General features: G+C 39.9%; 1 protein-coding gene across 2 annotated transcripts; it reads right to left on the minus strand.

The window, feature by feature from the left end:
• Positions 1-1,172: 1,172 nt before the first annotated feature.
• On the minus strand, positions 1,173-17,760 carry LOC116184768 (uncharacterized). Of its 2 annotated transcripts, none has more exons than XM_085563285.1 (10): positions 17,023-17,760; positions 15,665-15,734; positions 14,042-14,092; positions 13,455-13,529; positions 11,785-12,027; positions 10,623-10,685; positions 8,808-8,876; positions 6,883-7,052; positions 3,590-3,699; positions 1,173-2,177 (listed from the first exon to the last, which is right to left on the minus strand). In XM_085563285.1, exons 2-10 carry the CDS (start codon positions 15,723-15,725, stop codon positions 2,042-2,044), a joined length of 978 nt encoding a protein of 325 aa, XP_085419411.1. In that variant the 5' UTR covers positions 15,726-15,734; positions 17,023-17,760; the 3' UTR covers positions 1,173-2,041. The 2 variants fall into 2 exon arrangements, with proteins under 2 accessions (XP_085419411.1, XP_085419410.1); XM_085563284.1 differs by having other exon boundaries at positions 15,665-15,731; positions 17,021-17,760.
• Positions 17,761-18,695: the final 935 nt, after the last annotated feature.

Consider the following 18,695-nt stretch of genomic DNA (forward strand, 5'->3'; position numbering starts at 1 on the left):
ACACCTGGGACACACCTGGGGGCACCTGGACACACCTGGGACACACCTGGGGGCACCTGGACACACCTGGGACACACCTGGGGGCACCTGGACACACCTGGGACACACCTGGGGGCACCTGGGACACGCCTGGGCACAGCTGGGACACACCTGAGACACACCTGGGACACACCTGGGGGCACCTGGGCACACCTGGGCACATTCTTACACACCTCTCACACACCTGGGCACACCTGGGCATACCTGGGCATACCGGTTACACACGTGAGTCATGGGTCTTACACACCCGTGACACACCTGGGCACACGTGAATACACCTGGGCACACCTGGGACACACCTGGGACTTGGCTCTTACACACCCGTCACACACCTGGGCACACCTGTGGGTGAACTCCAGGGGATTTTGGGGTGAATTCCGAAGGATTTTGGGGTGAATTCCAGAGGATTTTTTGGGGCGAATTCCAGAGGATTTTTTGGGTGAATTCAAGGGAATTTTGGCATTAACTCCAGGGAATTTAGTGGTGAATTCCGAAGGATTTTGGGGTGAATTCCAGGGGAATTTTGGGGTGAATTCCAGAGGATTTTCCAGGTGAATCCAGAGGATTTTTTGGGGTGAATTCCAGGGAATTTTGGGGTGAAATCCAGGGGAATTTTCGGGTGAATTCCAGAGGATTTTCCAGGTGAATCCAGAGGATTTTTTGGGGTGAATTCCAGAGGATTTTGGGCAAATTCCAGGGGATTTTTGCGGTGAATTCCAGAGGATTTTTGGGGCGAATTCCAGAGGATTTTTGGGGCGAATTCCAGAGGATTTTGGGGTGAATTCCAGAGGATTTTGGTGTGAAATCCAAGGGAATTTTGGGGTGAATTCCCCCTCACATTTCCCGCCATTTCCTCCTCATGTTTCCCGCCATTTTCCCCTCACATTTCCCGCCATTTCCTCCTCATGTTTCCCGCCATTTTCCCCTCACTTTTCCCGCCATTTTCCCCTCACTTTTCCCGCCATTTTCTCCTCACTTTTCCCGCCATTTCCCCCTCTCACATGGGGAGTTTTTTTGGGGATGTTTTTGGGATTTTTTTGGGATTTTTGGCCCCAAACCCTTTAAAAAATCGGATTTTTTTTGCAGAAAATCACTTGAAAAAATTCGGATTTTTTTTGGCACAAATTCTTTCATAAAATCGGGATTTTTTCCGGGATTTTTGCCCCAAATATATTTTAAAAAATCAGAATTTTGGACACAAATGCTTTAATAAAATCGGGATTTTTTGCGGGATTTTTGGCACAAATCTCTTTTAAAAAATCGGGATTTTTGGCACAAAACCCTTTAAAAAATCGGATTTTTGGACACAGATTCTTTAATAAAATAGGGATTTTTTTTTCCGGGATTTTTGCCCCAAATATCTTTTAAAAAATCGGATTTTTTGGCACAAATTCTTTAGTAAAATCGGGATTTTTTTTTTCCGGGATTTTTGCCCCAAATATCTTTTAAAAAATCGGATTTTTTGGCACAAATTCTTTAATAAAATCGGGATTTTTTGCGGGATTTTTGGCACAAATCTCTTTAAAAAAATCCGATTTTTTGGCACAAATTCTTTAATAAAATCGGGATTTTTTCTGGGATTTTTTTCCCCAAATATCTTTTAAAAAATCCGATTTTTTGGCACAAATTCTTTAATAAAATCGGGATTTTTTTCAGGATTTTTGCCCCAAATATCTTTTAAAAAATCAGATTTTTTGGCACAAATTCTTTAATAAAATCGGGATTTTTTGCCAAAATCTCTTTAAAAAAATCGGATTTTTTGGCACAAATTCTTTAATAAAATCGGGATTTTTTGCGGGATTTTTGGCCCAAATCCCTTTAAAAAAATCCGATTTTTTGGCACAAAACACTTCAAAAAAATCAGATTTTTTGCCACAAATCCTTGAATAAAACGGGGATTTTTGGGGGGATTTTCGCCGGGTTTTTTGCGGGATTTTTGGGACTTTTCGGGGGATTTTTTGGGATATTTTTGGGTGGAATTTTGGGTGAAAAGTGCGGGTTTTCAGCAGCGGCCGGGCCTCTCGCAGACCCAGCGGCGCGGCTCGGCGCACGCCGCGCTCACCCAGCGCCCTTTGGGCCCCAGGGCGCCGCAATCCTTCAGCTCCTGCTGCTCCTCCCGCCGCCACACGTCCCAAAACCTGCCAAAAACACCCAAAATTCCAATTATTCCGCGGCGAAAAAACCCCAAAAAACGTAAAAATAAAAATCAGCAGTGAAAATAACACAAAAAAACCGGATTGAAACAGCGAAAAATGGTATTTTTCCGAGGGAAAAATGGGGAAAAATCGGATTATTTTCCCCAAAAATGGGTTTTTTTTTTCCCTAAGAAATGAGATTTTTTTTTTTTTTTTGCCCGAAATTGTGATTTTTTTTTTTCCCCCTGGAAAATTGCGATTTTTTAAACAAAAAATTTGCGATTTTTTCCCAAAATAGCGCAACTTTTTTTCCCCAAAAATTGTGATTTTTTTTTTCTCCCGAAATTTTAATTTTTAAAATTCAATCCGATTTTTTCCCAAAATTGTGATTTTTTCCAAAAAAAATTGCGATTTTTTAAACAAAAAAGCGCGATTTTTTCCCCCCAAATAACTCGATTTTTCCCCAAAAAATTCTGATTTTTCTTTTCTACCAAAATTTTAATTTTTAAAATTCAATCCGATTTTTTCCCCCAAAAATTGTGAATTTTTTTCCCCCCAAATTTTTGATTTTTTTTCCCTAAAATATGCGATTTTTTTGCCCAAAATTGTGATTTTTTCCCCGAAAAACTGAGATTTTTTTTAACAAAAAAATGCGATTTTTTTCCCAAAAAAATGCGATTTTTTCCCCAAAAATGGTGATATTTCCCCCCAGATTGTAACTTTATAAAATAAATGTGATTTTTTGCCCAAAATCGCGGTTTTTGTACCCAATCCACGGCTCCTCCCCGTTCACCCAACGTCCCTCACCCCGGCCAAAAATTGGATTTTTTCCCCCAAAATCGCAACTTTTTTACAAAAAATTATATTCTTCCCCAAATTCTGATATTTCCCCCAAATTTTTGATTTTTTTCCCTAAAATATGTGATTTTTTTTGCCCAAAATTGTGATTTTTTCCCCGAAAAATTAAGATTTTTTTTATCAAAAAATGCGATTTTTTTCCCCAAATAACGCGATTTTTTCCCAAAAAATTGTGATTTTTTCTCCCAAAATTTCAATTTTTAAAATCCAATTCGCTTTTTCCCCAAAATTGTGATTTTTTCCCCGAAAAACTGAGAATTTTTTAACAAAAAAAAATGCGATTTTTCCCCAAATATTGAGATTTTTTTCCCAAAAAATTGTGATTTTCCCCCCGAAATTTCAAATTTTAAAATCCAATTCGATTTTTTCCCAAAATTGTGATTTTTTTCCCCGAAAAATTGAGATTTTTTAACAAAATAATGCGATTTTTTCCCCAAATAACGCGATTTTTTCCCCCAAAATTGCGATTTTTTTTTCCCCAAAATGGCGATATTTCCCCCCAGATTGTAACTTTAGAAAAGAAATGTGATTTTTGCCCAAAATCGCGGGTTTTGTACCCAATCCGCGGCTCCTCGCCGTTCACCCAGCGCCACCTCCCCTTCTGCTCCGCGTCCGTCAGGCCCAGCCAATAGGAGGCGCTGCGGTTGCTGTTCTGCACCAGGAAAAACTGCCAAAAACACCCCAAAATCACCCAAAATCACCCAAAATCACCCAAAAAAACAGCCCGAAAATACCCCAAAATCACCCAAAAAACCAGCTCAAAAATACCCCAAAATCACCCAAAATCACCCAAAAAACCAGCTCAAAAATACCCCAAAAATATCCTAAAAATATCCCAAAAATACCCCAAAAATAACACAAAATCACCCAAAAAACCAGCCCAAAAATACCCCAAAAATTACCCAAAATCACCCAAAAAACAGCTCAAAAATACCCCCAAAATATCCTAAAAACGCCCCGAAAATATCCTAAAAATATCCCAAGAATACCCCAAGAATACCCCAAAAATATCCTAAAAATACCCAAAAAAACCCGCCATAAGCAACCCGAAAATATCCTAAAAACACCCAAAAAACCATCCCAAAAATATCCTAAAAAATTCCAAAAAACACCCCAAAAATATCCTAAAATCGCCCCAAAAATACCCCCAAAATATCACAAAAACACCCCAAAAATATCCAAAAAACACCCCAAAAATATCCTAAAAATACCCCCAAAAAATTCCTAAAAATACCCCAAAAACACCCCGAAAATATCCTAAAATCACCCAAAAAAAAACCCCAAATACCCCAAAATTTGGGATTTTTTGGGATTTTTTTGGATTTTTTAGGATTTGGGATTTTTTGGGATTTGGGATTTTGGGGATTTTTGGGGATTTTTTGGGATCTGGGATTTTTTGAGATTTTTTGGGATTTGGGATTTTTTTGGGATTTGGGATTTTTTGGGAATTGGGATGTGGGATTTGGGTTTTTTGGAATTTTTTGGGATTTGAGATTTGGAATTTTTTGGGCTGTGGGATTTGGGATTTTTGGGATTATTTGGGATTTGGGATTTTGGATTTTTTAGGATTTAGGATGAATTTGGGATTTGGGACCGGGGTGTTTTTTTTGGGATTTGGGATTTTTAAGGAATTGGGATTGAGGATTTTTTGGGAATTGGCACTTGGGATTTTGGGGATTTTTGGGATTTTTTTGGGATTTGATATTTAGGATTGAGGATTTTTTGGGCCTGTGGCATTTCGGATTTTTGGGATTTTTTTGGAATTTTGGGCTATAGGATTCTTTAGGATTTGGGATTTTTCGGGCTGTGGTATTTAGGATTTAGGATTTTTTGGGAATTGGCACTTGGGATTTTGGGGATTTGGGGATTTGATATTTAGGATTGAGGATTTTTTGGGAATTGGCACTTGGGATTTTGGGGATTTTGGGCTCTAGGATTTTTTAGGATTGAGGATTTTTCGGGAATTGGCCCTTGGGATTTTTGGGATTTTTTTTGGGATTTGATATTTAGGATTTGGGATTTTTCGGGAATTGGCCCTGGGGATTTTTGGGATTTGGGGATTTTTGGGATTTGATATTTAGGATTTGGGATTTTTCGGGAATTGGCCCTGGGGATTTTGGGGATTTTGGGGATTTTGGGCTATAGGATTGTTTAGGATTTGGGATTTTTTGGGAATTGGCCCTTGGGATTTTTGGGATTTTGGGGATTTGATATTTAGGATTTGGGATTTTTTGGGCCTGTGGCATTTGGGATTTTTGGGATTTGATATTTAGGATTTGGGATTTTTTGGGAATTGGCACTTGGGATTTTGGGATTTTGGGGATTTTGGGCTCTGGGATTTTTTAGGATTTGGGATTTTTCGGCCTGTGGCATTTGGGATTTGGGATTTTTTTGGGATTTGATATTTAGGATTTGGGATTTTTTGGGAATTGGCACTGGGGATTTTGGGGATTTTGGGGATTTTGGGGATTTTGGGCTCTAGGATTTTTTAGGATTTGGGATTTTTCGGGAATTGGCCCTTGGGATTTTTGGGATTTTGGGGATTTTGGGGATTTCTGGGATTTGATATTTAGGATTGCGGATTTTTTGGGCCTGTGGCATTTCGGATTTGGGATTTTTTTGGGATTTGATATTTAGGATTTGGGATTTTTCGGGAATTGGCCCTTGGGATTTTTGAGATTTTGGGGATTTTGGGCTCTAGGATTTTTTAGGATTTGGGATTTTTCGGGAATTGGCCCTGGGGATTTTTGGGATTTGGGGATTTGATATTTAGGATTTGGGATTTTTTGGGCCTGTGGCATTTGGGATTTTTGGGATTTGATATTTAGGATTGGGGATTTTTCGGGAATTGGCCCTTGGGATTTTTGGGATTTTGGGGATTTTGGGCTCTGGGATTTTTTAGGATTTGGGATTTTTCGGCCTGTGGCATTTGGGATTTGGGATTTTTTTGGGATTTGATATTTAGGATTTGGGATTTTTCGGGAATTGGCCCTGGGGATTTTTGGGATTTTGGGGATTTTGGGGATTTGATATTTAGGATTTGGGATTTTTCGGGAATTGGCCCTGGGGATTTTTGGGATTTTGGTGATTTTGGGCTCTAGGATTGTTTAGGATTTGGGATTTTTTGGGCCTGTGGCATTTGGGATTTTTGGGATTTTGGGATTTTTTTGGGATTTGATATTTAGGATTTGGGATTTTTCGGGAATTGGCCCTGGGGATTTTTGGGATTTTTGGGATTTTGGGGATTTTGGGCTCTAGGATTGTTTAGGATTTGGGATTTTTCGGGAATTGGCCCTGGGGATTTTGGGGATTTTGGGGATTTTTGGGATTTGATATTTAGGATTTGGGATTTTTTGGGAATTGGCCCTGGGGATTTTGGGGATTTTGGGGATTTTGGGCTCTAGGATTTTTTAGGATTTGGGATTTTTCGGGAATTGGCCCTTGGGATTTTTGGGATTTTTGGGATTTGATATTTAGGATTTGGGATTTTTCGGGAATTGGCCCTTGGGATTTTTGGGATTTTGGGGATTTTGGGCTCGAGGATTTTTTAGGATTTGGGATTTTTCGGGAATTGGCATTTGGGATTTTTGGGATTTTGGGGATTTTGGGGATTTGATATTTAGGATTTGGGATTTTTTGGGAATTGGCACTTGGGATTTTGGGGATTTTGGTGATTTTGGGGATTTTGGGCTCTAGGATTGTTTAGGATTTGGGATTTTTCGGGAATTGGCATTTGGGATTTTTGGGATTTTGGGGATTTTGGGCTCTAGGATTTTTTAGGATTTGGGATTTTTCGGGAATTGGCCCTGGGGATTTTTGGGATTTGGGGATTTTTGGGATTTCCCCGCACCTGCTCCTCCTCGTCGCTGACCACGGCCAGCTCCGCCCCCAGCTCCGCGCAGGCGGCGCGGGCGCGGCCCCAGCTCAGCGCGCCCGCGGAGAACCAAAAACAGGAGCGGCCGTGGGAGCGCCAGCCCGGCCCGCAGCGCCGGGAGCTGCCCGGGGCCTGGCACAGCAAATCTGCAAAAAAAACCGGGAATTTATCCCAAAAAACCCGGGGAAAATCGCCCAAAAAACACCCGAAAAATCCCAGGGGAAATCGCCGGGAAAAGCGGCCAGAAGGAGGAAAAGGAGCGGGCGGGGGAGCGCTGGGAATGCCCGGGAAATCTGGGAAAAACAGGGGAAATCCTGGAAATATTCCAGGGAAAATCTGGGGAAATATCCCGGGAAAATCCGGGAAATTATCCCCCAAAAAATCCCCCAAAAATTCCATGGGAAAATCGCCGGGAAAAGCGGCCAGAAGGAAGAACAGGAACGGGCGGGGGAGCGCCGGGAATGCCCAGGAAATCTGGGAAAAACAGGGGAAAATCCTGGAAATATTCCAGGGAAAATCTGGGGAAATATCTTGGGAAAATCCGGGAAATTATCCCCAAAAAAATCCCCCAAAAATTCCAGGGGAAAATCGCCGGGAAAAGCGGCCAGAAGGAAGAACAGGAACGGGCGGGGGAGCGCTGGGAATGCCCAGGAAATCTGGGAAAAACAGGGGAAATCCTGGGAATATTCCCGGGAAAATCTGGGGAAGTATCCCGGGAAATTGTCCCCAAAAAATCCGGGAAAAATTCCATGGAAAAATCTCCCAAAAAGTCCCCAGGAAATGGGGAAATTATCCTGGGAATCAGGGAATAATCCGGGAAAATCCCGGGAAAATCCTGGAAATTATCCCGGGAAAATCCTGGAAATTATCCCGGGAAATTGTCCCAAAAACCTGGGAAAAATTCCATGGAAAAATCCCCAAAAAATCCCCGGGAAAAGGGGAAATTATCCTGGGAAATCCCTCGGGGAAACGGCGCTGAGGCGCCGGGAATGCCCAGGAAATCTGGGAAAAACAGGGGAAAATCCTGGAAATATTCCCGGGAAAATCTGGGGAAATATCCTGGGAAAATCCGGGAAATTATCCCCAAAAAATCCGGGAAAAATTCCATGGAAAAATCCCCAAAAAATTGCCGGGAAATGGGGAAATTATCCTGGAAAATCTGGGGAAATTATAGGAAATTCTCGGAAAATGCTGGAAATTATCCCGGGAAAATCAGGGAAAAATCCCGGGAAATTGTCCCAAAAAAATCCGGGAAAAATTCCATGCAAAAATCCCCGAAAAATCCCCGGGAAATGGGGAAATTATCCTGGAAAATCTGGGGGAAATCCTGGGAAAATCTGGGGAAAATCCTGGGAAAATCCTGGAAATTATCCCAAAAAAAAACCCCCAAAAATTCCATGGAAAAATCCCCCGGAAATGGGAAATTATCTGGGGAAATCTGGGAAAAAAACCGGGAATATCCTGGAAAATATCCAGGAAAATCCAGGGAAAATTTGGGAAAATAATCCAGGAATATTCAGGGGAATTCTGGGAAATCTGGGAAAAGTCCCGGGAAAAATGGTGAAAATATCCCAAAAAAATCTGGGGAAAAATCCTCGAAAAATCTGGGGAAAAAAATCCCAAAAAATTCCAGGAAAAAGAATGAGAAATGGGGAAATTTGGGGATTTTTTTTTTTGGGGAAATTTTTTTTTCAATTTTCCGGGAATTTTTTGGGGGAAATTTTGGAATTTTTGGGATTTTTTTTTTTGGGGGGGGGGAATTTTTTTTGAATATTCCGAATTTTTTGGGGGAATTTTGGGTATTTTTTTGGGGAATTTTGGGTATTTTTGGGGGGAATTTTGGGAATTTTGGGTATTTTGGAATTTTGGAATTTGGGAATTTCGGGAATTTTGGGAATTACCGGCCAGCTCCTCGTGCTCCAGCTGGTGCTGCCGCATCCCGAAATGGAGCTGGGTCTGCTCCTGCTGCACTGGGAACCGGAAAAAACCAGTTGGGACCAGTTTGGACCAGTAAAAAAATCAGTACAAACCGGTATAAACCAGTTTGGACCATTATAAACCAGTATAAAACCAGTTTGGACCAGTACAAACCAGTATAAACCAGTAAAAAAATCAGTTAAAACCAGTAAAAACCAGTTTGGGCCAGTAAAAACCGGTATAAACCAGTATAAACCAGTAAAAAATCAGTACAAACCAGTAAAAACCAGTTTGGACCATTATAAACCAGTATAAAACCAGTTTGGACCAGTACAAACCAGTATAAACCAGTAAAAAAATCAGTTAAAACCAGTAAAAACCAGTTTGGACCAGTATAAACCAGTATAAAACCAGTTTGGACCAGTACAAACCAGTAGAAACCAGTAAAAAACCCTTAAAAAATCGGTAAAAACCAGTACAAACCAGTAAAAACCAGTAAAAAAATCAGTTAAAACCAGTAAAAACCAGTTTGGGCCAGTATAAACCAGTAAAAAACCAGTTTGGACCATTATAAACCAGTATAACCAGTATAAACCAGTAAAATTCAGTTAAAACCAGTAAAAACCAGTTTGGATCAGTATAAAACCAGTTTGGACCAGTACAAACCAGTAGAAAACCTTTAAAAAATCGGTAAAAACCAGTATAAACCAGTATAACCAGTAGAAACCAGTACAAACCAGTATAAAACCAGTTTGGGCCAGTACAAACCAGTAGAAACCAGTAGAAAACCCTTAAAAAATCGGTAAAAACCAGTAAAACCCAGTAAAAACCAGTATAAAAATCAGTTAAAACCAGTATAAACCAGTATAAACCAGTTTGGACCATTATAAACCAGTATAAACCAGGATAAACCAGTAAAAAAACCTTTTAAAAATTAGTAAAAACCAGTATAAACCAGTAAAAAATTAGTTAAAACCAGTAAAAACCAGTTGGGACCAGTTTGGGCCAGTACAAACCAGTACAAACCAGTACAAACCAGTACAAACCAGTAGAAACCAGTACAAACCAGTAAAAAACCTTTAAAAAATCGGTAAAAATCGGTAAAAACCGGTAAAAAAATCAATTGAAACCAGTAGAAACCAGTATAAAACCAGTATAAACCAGTTTGGACCATTATAAACCAGTACAAACCAGTACAAACCAGTACAAACCAGTTTGTCCCAGTCCCTCCCACTCGGATCCTCCCAAACCGGAGCCCGAAAAGCCAAAATTGGGAATTTTGGGGATTTTTGGGGATTTTTGGGGATTTTTGGGAATTGTCTTGGAATTTTTGGGATTTTTCTGGAATTTCTGGGGATTTGGGGGAATTTTTGGGAAATTTGGGGAAATTTTGGGACTTTGGGGGATTTTGGGGAATTTTTGGATTTTTTTGGAATTTTTTGGGATTTTTGGTAATTTTGGGGGATTTGGGGGGATTTGGGAATTTTGGGGAACTTTTGGGAATTTTGGGGAATTTTTAAAATTTTTTGGGATTTTTTGGAATTTTTGGATTTTTGGGAATTTTGGGAATTTGGGAATTTGGGGGGTTTTGGGGAATTTTTTGGGAATATTTTTTGGTATTTTTGAGAATTTGGGGGATTTTGGGGCTTTTTAAAAAAAATTTTGGGGAACTAAAAAAAAATTTTTTTTGAATCTTGGATTTTTTTTTGTTTTTTGGGAATTTTGGGGAATGTTGGGGATTCGGGATTTTGGGGAATTTTGGGGAATTTTGGGGAATTTGGGGAATTTTTGCCACTCACGGGAATCCAAAACGGTCGAAAAATTCGATTTCAGCAGCTCCAGCTCCGCCCACAGCGCCAGGTCTGGGAGCGCCAAAATTCCCAAAATTTCACCCAAAATTCCCAAAATTTCTCCCAAATTCCCAAATTCCCACCCAAAATTCCCATTTTTCCTCCCAAATTTCCCAAATTTTCATCCCAAACCCCCAAATTTCCACCCAAAATTCCCGAATTTTCCACCCAAATTCCCACCCAAAATCCCCGAATTTCCACCCAAAATTCCCAAGTTTTCCACCCAAATTTCCGAAATTTCCACCCAAAATTCCCAAATTTTCATGGAATTCCTCCCAAAATTCCCATTTTTTCCTCCAAAATTCCCATTTTTCCCAAATTCTCATTTCCCTCCAGAATTTTCCCCAAAATCCCCGTGTTTTCCCTCAAAATTCCCATTTTGTTCCCAAATTCCCATTTTCCCTCCAAAATTCCCATTTTTTTCCATGAAATTCCTTCCAAAATCCCCATTTTTGATGGAATTTCCCCCAAAATCCCCATTTACTCCCCAAAATCCCCATTTCCCCTCCAAAATCCCCAATTTTTCCCAAAATCCCCATTTTTTCCCCAAATCCCATTTCCCCAAAATCCCTATTTCCCCCCAAAATCCCATTTTGCCCAAAATCCCCATTTTTTATCCCAAAATCCCCATTTTCCCCCCAATCTCCATTACCCCAATCCCATTTTTCCCAAAATCCCCGTTTTTCCCCCCAAACCCCCAATTTGCCCAAAATCCCATTTTTTCCCCCCAATCCCATTTTTGCCCAAAATCCCCATTTTCCCCCCAATTCTCATTTCCCCCAAATCCCCGTTTTTCCCCCCAATCCCAATTTGCCCAAAATCCCCATTTTTTATCCCAAAATCACCGTTTTTCCCCCAATCCCATTTTCCCCAAATTCCCGGTTTTTCCCCCCAATCCCCAATTTGCCCAAAATCCCGTTTTTTTATCCCAAAATCCCCGTTTTTTCCCCCAATTCTCATTTCCCCCAAATCCCCATTTTCCCCCCAATCCCAATTTTGCCCAAAATCCCGGTTTTTTGCCCCAAACCCCCATTTTTTATCCCAAAATCCCGTTTTTTCCCCCCAATCCCCAATTTGCCCAAAATCCCGGTTTTTCGCCCCAATTCCTCACGGCTGCCGATGGCGGCGGCGGCGAGCGCGGCCCAGGCCAGGCCCAGCAGCGCCCGGCGGCACCGGCCGCATTTTGGGGCGGAATTCCCAAATTTTGGGTCGGAATTCCCAAATTCGGGATCCGAATTCCCGGAGTTTGGGTCCAAATTCTCCGATTTTGGGCCGGAATTCCCAAATTTTGGGTCGGAATTCCCGGATTTCTCCTCGGGATCCTCCTGGGGAGGCCCCGCCAGGAGGTAAACGCCTGCGGGAGGGAAAAATGGGAATTTTTTGGGGAAAAATTGGGATTTTTGGGGATTTTTGGGGGAATTTAGGGATTTTTGGGGAAAAAATTGGGAATTTTGGGGGATTTTTTGGGGATTTTTAGGGAATTTTTGAGAATGGTTTGGGAATTTCTTTGGGTGGATTTTTGGGGATTTTGGGGGATTTTGGGGGATTTTTTGTGGATTTTTGTGAATTTTTGGGGAATTTTTTGGGGGGGATTTTTGGGAATTTTTTTGGGAAATTTTTTTGGGTATTCTTTGGAATGTTGGGGGGAATTTTAGTAGAAATTTGGGGAATTTTGGGGTGTAGGATCAAAATTCCCAAGTTTGGGCCCAGAATTCCCAAATTTTGTGTTGAAATTCCCACATTTTGTACAAGAATTCCCAAATTTTGGGGTCTCAATCCCCGAATTTCCGGCCACAATTCCCAAATTTCCGACCCGAATTCCTGAATTTTGGGCCGGAATTCCCAAATTTTGGGCCGGAATTCCCAGATTTCTCCTCGGGATCCTCCTGGGGAGGCCTGCGAGAGGGAAAAATGGGATTTTTTGGGAATTTTTGGGGGAAAAATGGGAATTTTTGGGAATTTTTTGGGGAAAAATGGGAATTTTTGGGAAATTTGTGGGGAATTTAGGGATTTTTTGGGGAAAAAATGGGAATTTTAGGGAATTTGGGGGGATTTTAAGGGGATTTTAGGGGTTTTTTGGGAATTTTTGGGGGGATTTTTTGGGAATATTTTGGGGGATTTTGGGGGAATTTTGGGGGAATATTTGGGAATTTTTTGGCAATTTTTTAGGAATTCTTTGGGGATTTTTTGGGGAATTTTTTTGTGGATTTTTGTGGATTTTTTGGGGGATTTTTTTCGGAATTTTTTGGGAATATTGGGGGAATTTTTTTGGGAAGTTTTTGGGGTATTTTTAGGGAAATCTGCGGAATTTTTGGGGATTTTTTTTTGAGAATTTTTTTGATTTTTGTGTGGAATTTTAAGGGATGTTTTGAGGGATTTTTTTGGGTGTTTTTTGGGAATTTTGCGGAATTTTTTGGGAATTTTTTGGGAATTTTTGGGGGGATTTTTTTGAATTTTTTTTTTGTGAAATTTTGGGATTTTTTTGAGGAATTTTTGGGGGATTTTTGGAATTTTTTTTTATTTTTTGGGGAATTTTGGGGGAATTTTTTGGGGGATTTTTTGGAGGGGATTTTTTTGGGAATTTTTGGGGGATTTTTTTGGGGAATTTTTGGGGGAATTTTGGGAATTTTTCGGGAATTTTATGGGAATTTTTTGGTTTTTTTGGGGAATTTTTTGGGGAATTTTTTGGGAATTTTGGGGGATTTTTTTTTTAAATTTTTGGGGAATTTTGGGGGATTTTTTTGGGGAATTTTGGGGGAATTTTGGGGATTTTTGGGGCACCTTTGGGCGGGGCGCCCCGCTCGGAGCCCTCCATGGAAACGTCGTCGTAATCGTCCTCGAAGCTCTCGGGAGACGCTGGAAAGAGGAAAAATCCCAAATTTTTGGGGCATTTTAGGGTAAAAAAATTCAATTTTTTGGGGGGATTTTAATGGAAAAACAAATTTGATTTTTGGGGGATTTTAAGGGGAAAAAAATCAAATTTTGGGGGTTTTTAAGGGTAAAAAAATTCAATTTTTTGGGAGACTTCTGAGGAAAAATTCGAATTTTTGGGGGGATTTTAATGGAAAAAAAATTTCAATTTTTGGGGGGATTTTAATGGAAAAAAAATTGATTTTTGAGCAATTTTAAGGGAAAAAAATTTGATCTTTGGGGACTATTAAGGAAAAAAATTAAATTTTTTTGGGGCTTTAAGAGGTAAAAAATTCGATTTTTTGGGGGATTTTAAGGGGGAAAATTCGAATTTTGGGGGATTTTAAGAGGAAAAATTTGGATTTTTGGAGATTTTGCAGCTGAAATTCCCAATGGAAGAATCCAGTCCCAAAATTTGGGAAAAATTGGGAAAATTTGGGAAAAAAAGCGAATTTTACCCGGTCTGAAGTCGCCCAGTGGGGGAATCTTCCCGGCCACGGAGTAAATTCCTGAGGAAAGAGAAAATGGGAAAAATCCGGAAAATTCAAATCTAATCGGGAAAAATCAGGGAAAAAAAATCAAAATTAATTGGGAATAAATCGGGGAAAAAATGGGGAAAATTCAAAATAAATCGGGGAAAAATCGGGGGAAAATCGGAAAAAAAATCGGGAATAAAATAGGAAAAAATAGGGGGAATAATCGAGAAAAATCGGGAAAAAATTTGGAATAAATGAGGAAAAAATACAGGAAAAAATGGGGAGGAAATTGGGGAAAAATCGGGAAAAAATCAGGAATAAATTGAGAAAAAATTGGGAATAATTCAGGAAAAAATCGGGAAAAAACGGGGGGAAAAAGGGAAAAAATCGGGAAAAAATGGGGAAAAAATCGGGAATAAATGAGGAAAAAATGGGGGAAAATCGGGAAAAAATGGGGGAAAAAAGGGGGAAATGGGGGGGGGGGGAAATAGGAAAAAATAGTGGAAAAACTGAAAAAAAATCAGGGAAAAAATCCAGAATAAATTGGGGAAAATCGGGAAAGAAACAGGAAAAAAAAAAGGAAAAAATTGGGGGGAAATCGGGGAAAAAACAGGAAAAAATTGGGAAAAAATCGGGAAAAAATTTGGAATAAAACAGGAAAAAATCGGGAAAAAATCGGGGAAAAAGGGGGGAAAAGGGAGAAAAAAATCAGGGGAAATGGGGGAAAAAATCAGGAAAAAACAAAAAAAAAATACAGGAAAAAATGGGGAAAAAAGAGAGAAAATTTGGGAAAACAGAAAAAAAAAGGGGGGAAAGGGGAGAAAAAAATGGGGAAAAAATAGGAATAAAAGGGACCAAAATGAGGAAAAAATCAGGAAAAATCAGGAAAAAAAAAAACAGGAAAAAATGAAAGGAAAAGGGGAATAAAAGGGGAAAAATCGAGGAAAAAATTTGGAAAAATGGGGGAAAATGGAAAGAAAAATTGGGAAAATGGGGGGAAAATGAGAATTTGGGGGATTTAAATAGGGAAAAATGGGAATTTAGGGGATTTTTCCCCAAAAAAACCCAAAATTTGAGATTTACCCCCCCCAAAAAATGAAAATTTGGGCGATTTTTCCTCAAAAAAACCCCAAAATTTGGGATTTAACCCCGAAAAAAGGGAATTTAACCCGGAAAAAAGGGGGAATTTTCCCCAAAAAACCCCAAATTTGGGATTTACCCCCCAAAAAACTCCAAAAATTTGGGATTAACCTGGAAAATGGGAAATTTTCCTTTAAAAATCACCAAATTTGGGCTTTTACCCCCCAAACCCCCTAAATTTGGCATTTAACCCCAAAAAAGAAGAATTTTGGGGGATTTTCCCCAAATTTGGGATTTACCCCCCCAAAAAAAACCAAAATTTGGGATTTAACCCCCAAAAAAGTGATTTTAACCCGGAAAAAATGGGATTTTTTTCCCCAAAAATCTCCCAAATTTAGGATTTACCCCCATTTAAAAAAAGGGAATTTCGGGGGATTTTCCCCCAAAACCCAAATTCGGGATTTAGCTCCAAAAAAAAGAGAATTTTGGGATTTTTCCCCCCAAAAATGGGAATTTTTGGCTCACCCGGCTGCCGCTGGAGGCGCTTGGGGCCGATCCAGTTCCCGTAGGTTTCGTGCTGGGCCATGGCGCGACCCTAAAACCGCCCCAAAACACCCCAAAATTCAGCCCGGGACCCCAAAAAACCCCAAAATTTAACCCCGGGACCCCAAAAACCCCAAAATTCAACCCAAAACACCCCAAAATTCAGCCCGGGACCCCCAAAAACCCCAAAATTCAACCCAAAACACCCCAAAATTCAGCCCGGGACCCCAAAAAATCCTAAAATTCAACCCAAAACACCCCAAAATTCAGCCCGGGACCCCCAAAAACCCCAAAATTCAACCCAAAAACCCCCAAAATTCAGCCCGGGACCCCAAAAATCCCAAAATTCAGTCCGGGACCCCAAAATTCAGTTCCAGGACCCCCAAAACCTCAAAATTCAGCCCGGGACCCCCAAAAACCCCCAAATTCAACCCAAAACACCCCAAAATTCAGCCCGGGACCCCAAAAAACCCCAAAATTCAGCCCGGGACCCCCAAAAACCCCAAAATTCAACCCAAAAAACCCCAAAATTCAGCCCGGGACCCCAAAACACCCCAAAATTCAACCCAAAACACCCCAAAATTCAGTCCGGGACCCCAAAAATCAACTCAGGGACCCCAAAATTCCCTTTTTTGACCCCAAAATTCCTCCCCCTTCAACCCCAAAATCGGATTTATTGACCCCAAAATCTCATTTGTTTACCCCAATTTTTGTCTGTTGCCCCAGAATTTCCTTTTTTGACCCCAAAATCTCCTTTATTGACCCCAAATTTTTCCCTCGACCCCAAAATTTCCTTTTGTGACCCCAAAAATCTCATTTATTCACCCCAAATTTTACTCCTGATCCCAAAATTTCATTTATTTTCCCCAAAATTCCCTTTGTTGACCCCAATTTTTTTTGTTACCCCAAAATTTCCTTTTTTTGACCCCAAAATCTCCTTTATTTACCCCAAAATTTGATTTATTTCCCTCAAAATTTCCTTTGTTTACCCCAAAATTTCTTCTGTGACCGCAAAATTTCCTTTATTGACCCCAAATGTTTTTCCCGACCCCAAAATTTCCTTTTTTGACCCCAAAATTCCTCCCCCCAGACCCCAAAATTTCATACATTTACCCCAAAATCCCCTCAAGAACCCCAAAATTTCTTTTGACCCCAAAATCTGATTTATTTACCCCAAAATCTGATTTATTTACCCCAAAATCTCATTTATTTACTCCAAAATTCCCTTTTTTGACCCCAAAATCTGATTTATTTACCCCAAAATCTGATTTATTTAAGCCAAAATTCCCTTTTTTGACCCCAAAATTCCCTTTTTTGACCCCAAAATTGGATTTTTTTACCCCCAAAGCTGCTCCGGGGCTGAAACGGCTGCGATTTTTTGGGTCGAAATTCGCAATTTTTGGTTCCGGCCGGGGCCCCCGAACAGGAAAAAAATTTGAATTTTCGGCGTTTTCGTTTCCCCTTTTTGGGGTTTTTTGAACCCAAAATCGGCGAGGAGGCGGCGCCGCGCTCTGAGCTGCGGTTCCGGGGAGAAAAAAGGGAAAAAAAGCCAAAAATGGGAAAAAAGAGAAAAAATAAATGGAGAAAAATTAAAATAAAAAAGGGGAAAAAAGGCAAAAATGGGGAAAAAGGAGAAAAAATGAATGGGGAAAATCAAAATTAAAAAGGGGAAAAAAGCCAAAAATGGGAAAAAAGAGAAAAATGGAGAAAAATTAAAATAAAAAAGGGGAAAAAAGCCAAAAATGGGAAAAAAGGAGAAAAAATGAATGGGGAAAATCAAAACTAAAAAGGGGAAAAAAAAGCCAAAAATGGGAAAAAGGAGAAAAAATAAATGGGGAGAAAAATCAAAATAAAAAGGGGAAAAAAAGACAAAAATGGGAAAAAATGAGAAAAAATAAATGGGGAAAATCAAAATTAAAAAGGGGAAAACAGCCAAAACATGGGAAAAAAAGAGAAAAAATGAATGGGGAGGAAAATCAAAATAAAAAAGGGGGAAAAATCACAAAAACGGGGAAAAAATCCAAAAAATGGGGAAAAAAACCAAAAATGGGAAAAAGAAACCCAAAAATGGGAAAAAAAACCCCAAAATTGGTAAAAATTTAAAAAAATTGGGGGGAAATTTAAGAATTTGGGGGAAATATGAAAAAGGGAATAAAATAATTTTTAAAATGGGGGGGGGGGGGGAATGGAAAAATGGGGAGAAAAATACCAAAAAATGGGGGAAAATCCCAAAGAATGGGGAAAAATATTCAAAAAATGGGGGGAGAAAAAAAAAAGGGGGAGAAAATTCCAAAAATGGGGGAAAAAAAACTCCAAAAAAATAAAGACAAATCACCGAAAAAATGGGAAAAATTTAAAAAAAAGGAAAAAATTTCTCAGAAATAGGGAATAAAACCCCCCAAAATGGGCAGAAAAATCCCAAATATGGGAAAAAAATCCAAAAAATGGGGGAAAAAATAAATAAAATGGGGAGAAAAGCCCCAAAATGGGGAGAAAATAATAAAAAATGGGGGAAAAATAAATAAAATGGGGGGAATCCAAAAAATAAGAATAAAATGGGGGGAAAAAGTGGGAAAATTTAAAAAATATGGGGAAAAAAAACCAAAATGGGGGAAAAAAATTTTTAAAATGGCGGAAAAGCTGAAAAATGGGAATAAAAAATTGAAAAAATGGGGGGGAAATCCCAAATATGGGAAAGAATTCCAAAAATCTTCCCGGCTGGGCGTTCCCAACTGGACATTCCCAGCTGGACATTCCCAACTGGACATTCCTGGATGGACATTCCCAACTGGACATTCCCAAATGGACATTCCCAGCTGGACATTCCCAGATGGACATTCCCAACTGGACATTCCCAGATGGACATTCCCAAATGGACATTCCCGGATGGACGTTCCCAACTGGACATTCCAGCTGGACATTCCCAAATGGACATTCCCAACTGGACATTCCCGGATGGACATTCCCAAGTGGAGATTCCCAACTGGACATTCCCAACTGGACATTCCCAACT

The sequence above is a fragment of the Lonchura striata genome, chromosome 30 (genome assembly GCF_050655825.1).
Source record: "Lonchura striata isolate lonStrDom1 chromosome 30, ASM5065582v1, whole genome shotgun sequence".
Taxonomy (NCBI): Eukaryota; Metazoa; Chordata; class Aves; order Passeriformes; family Estrildidae; genus Lonchura; species Lonchura striata.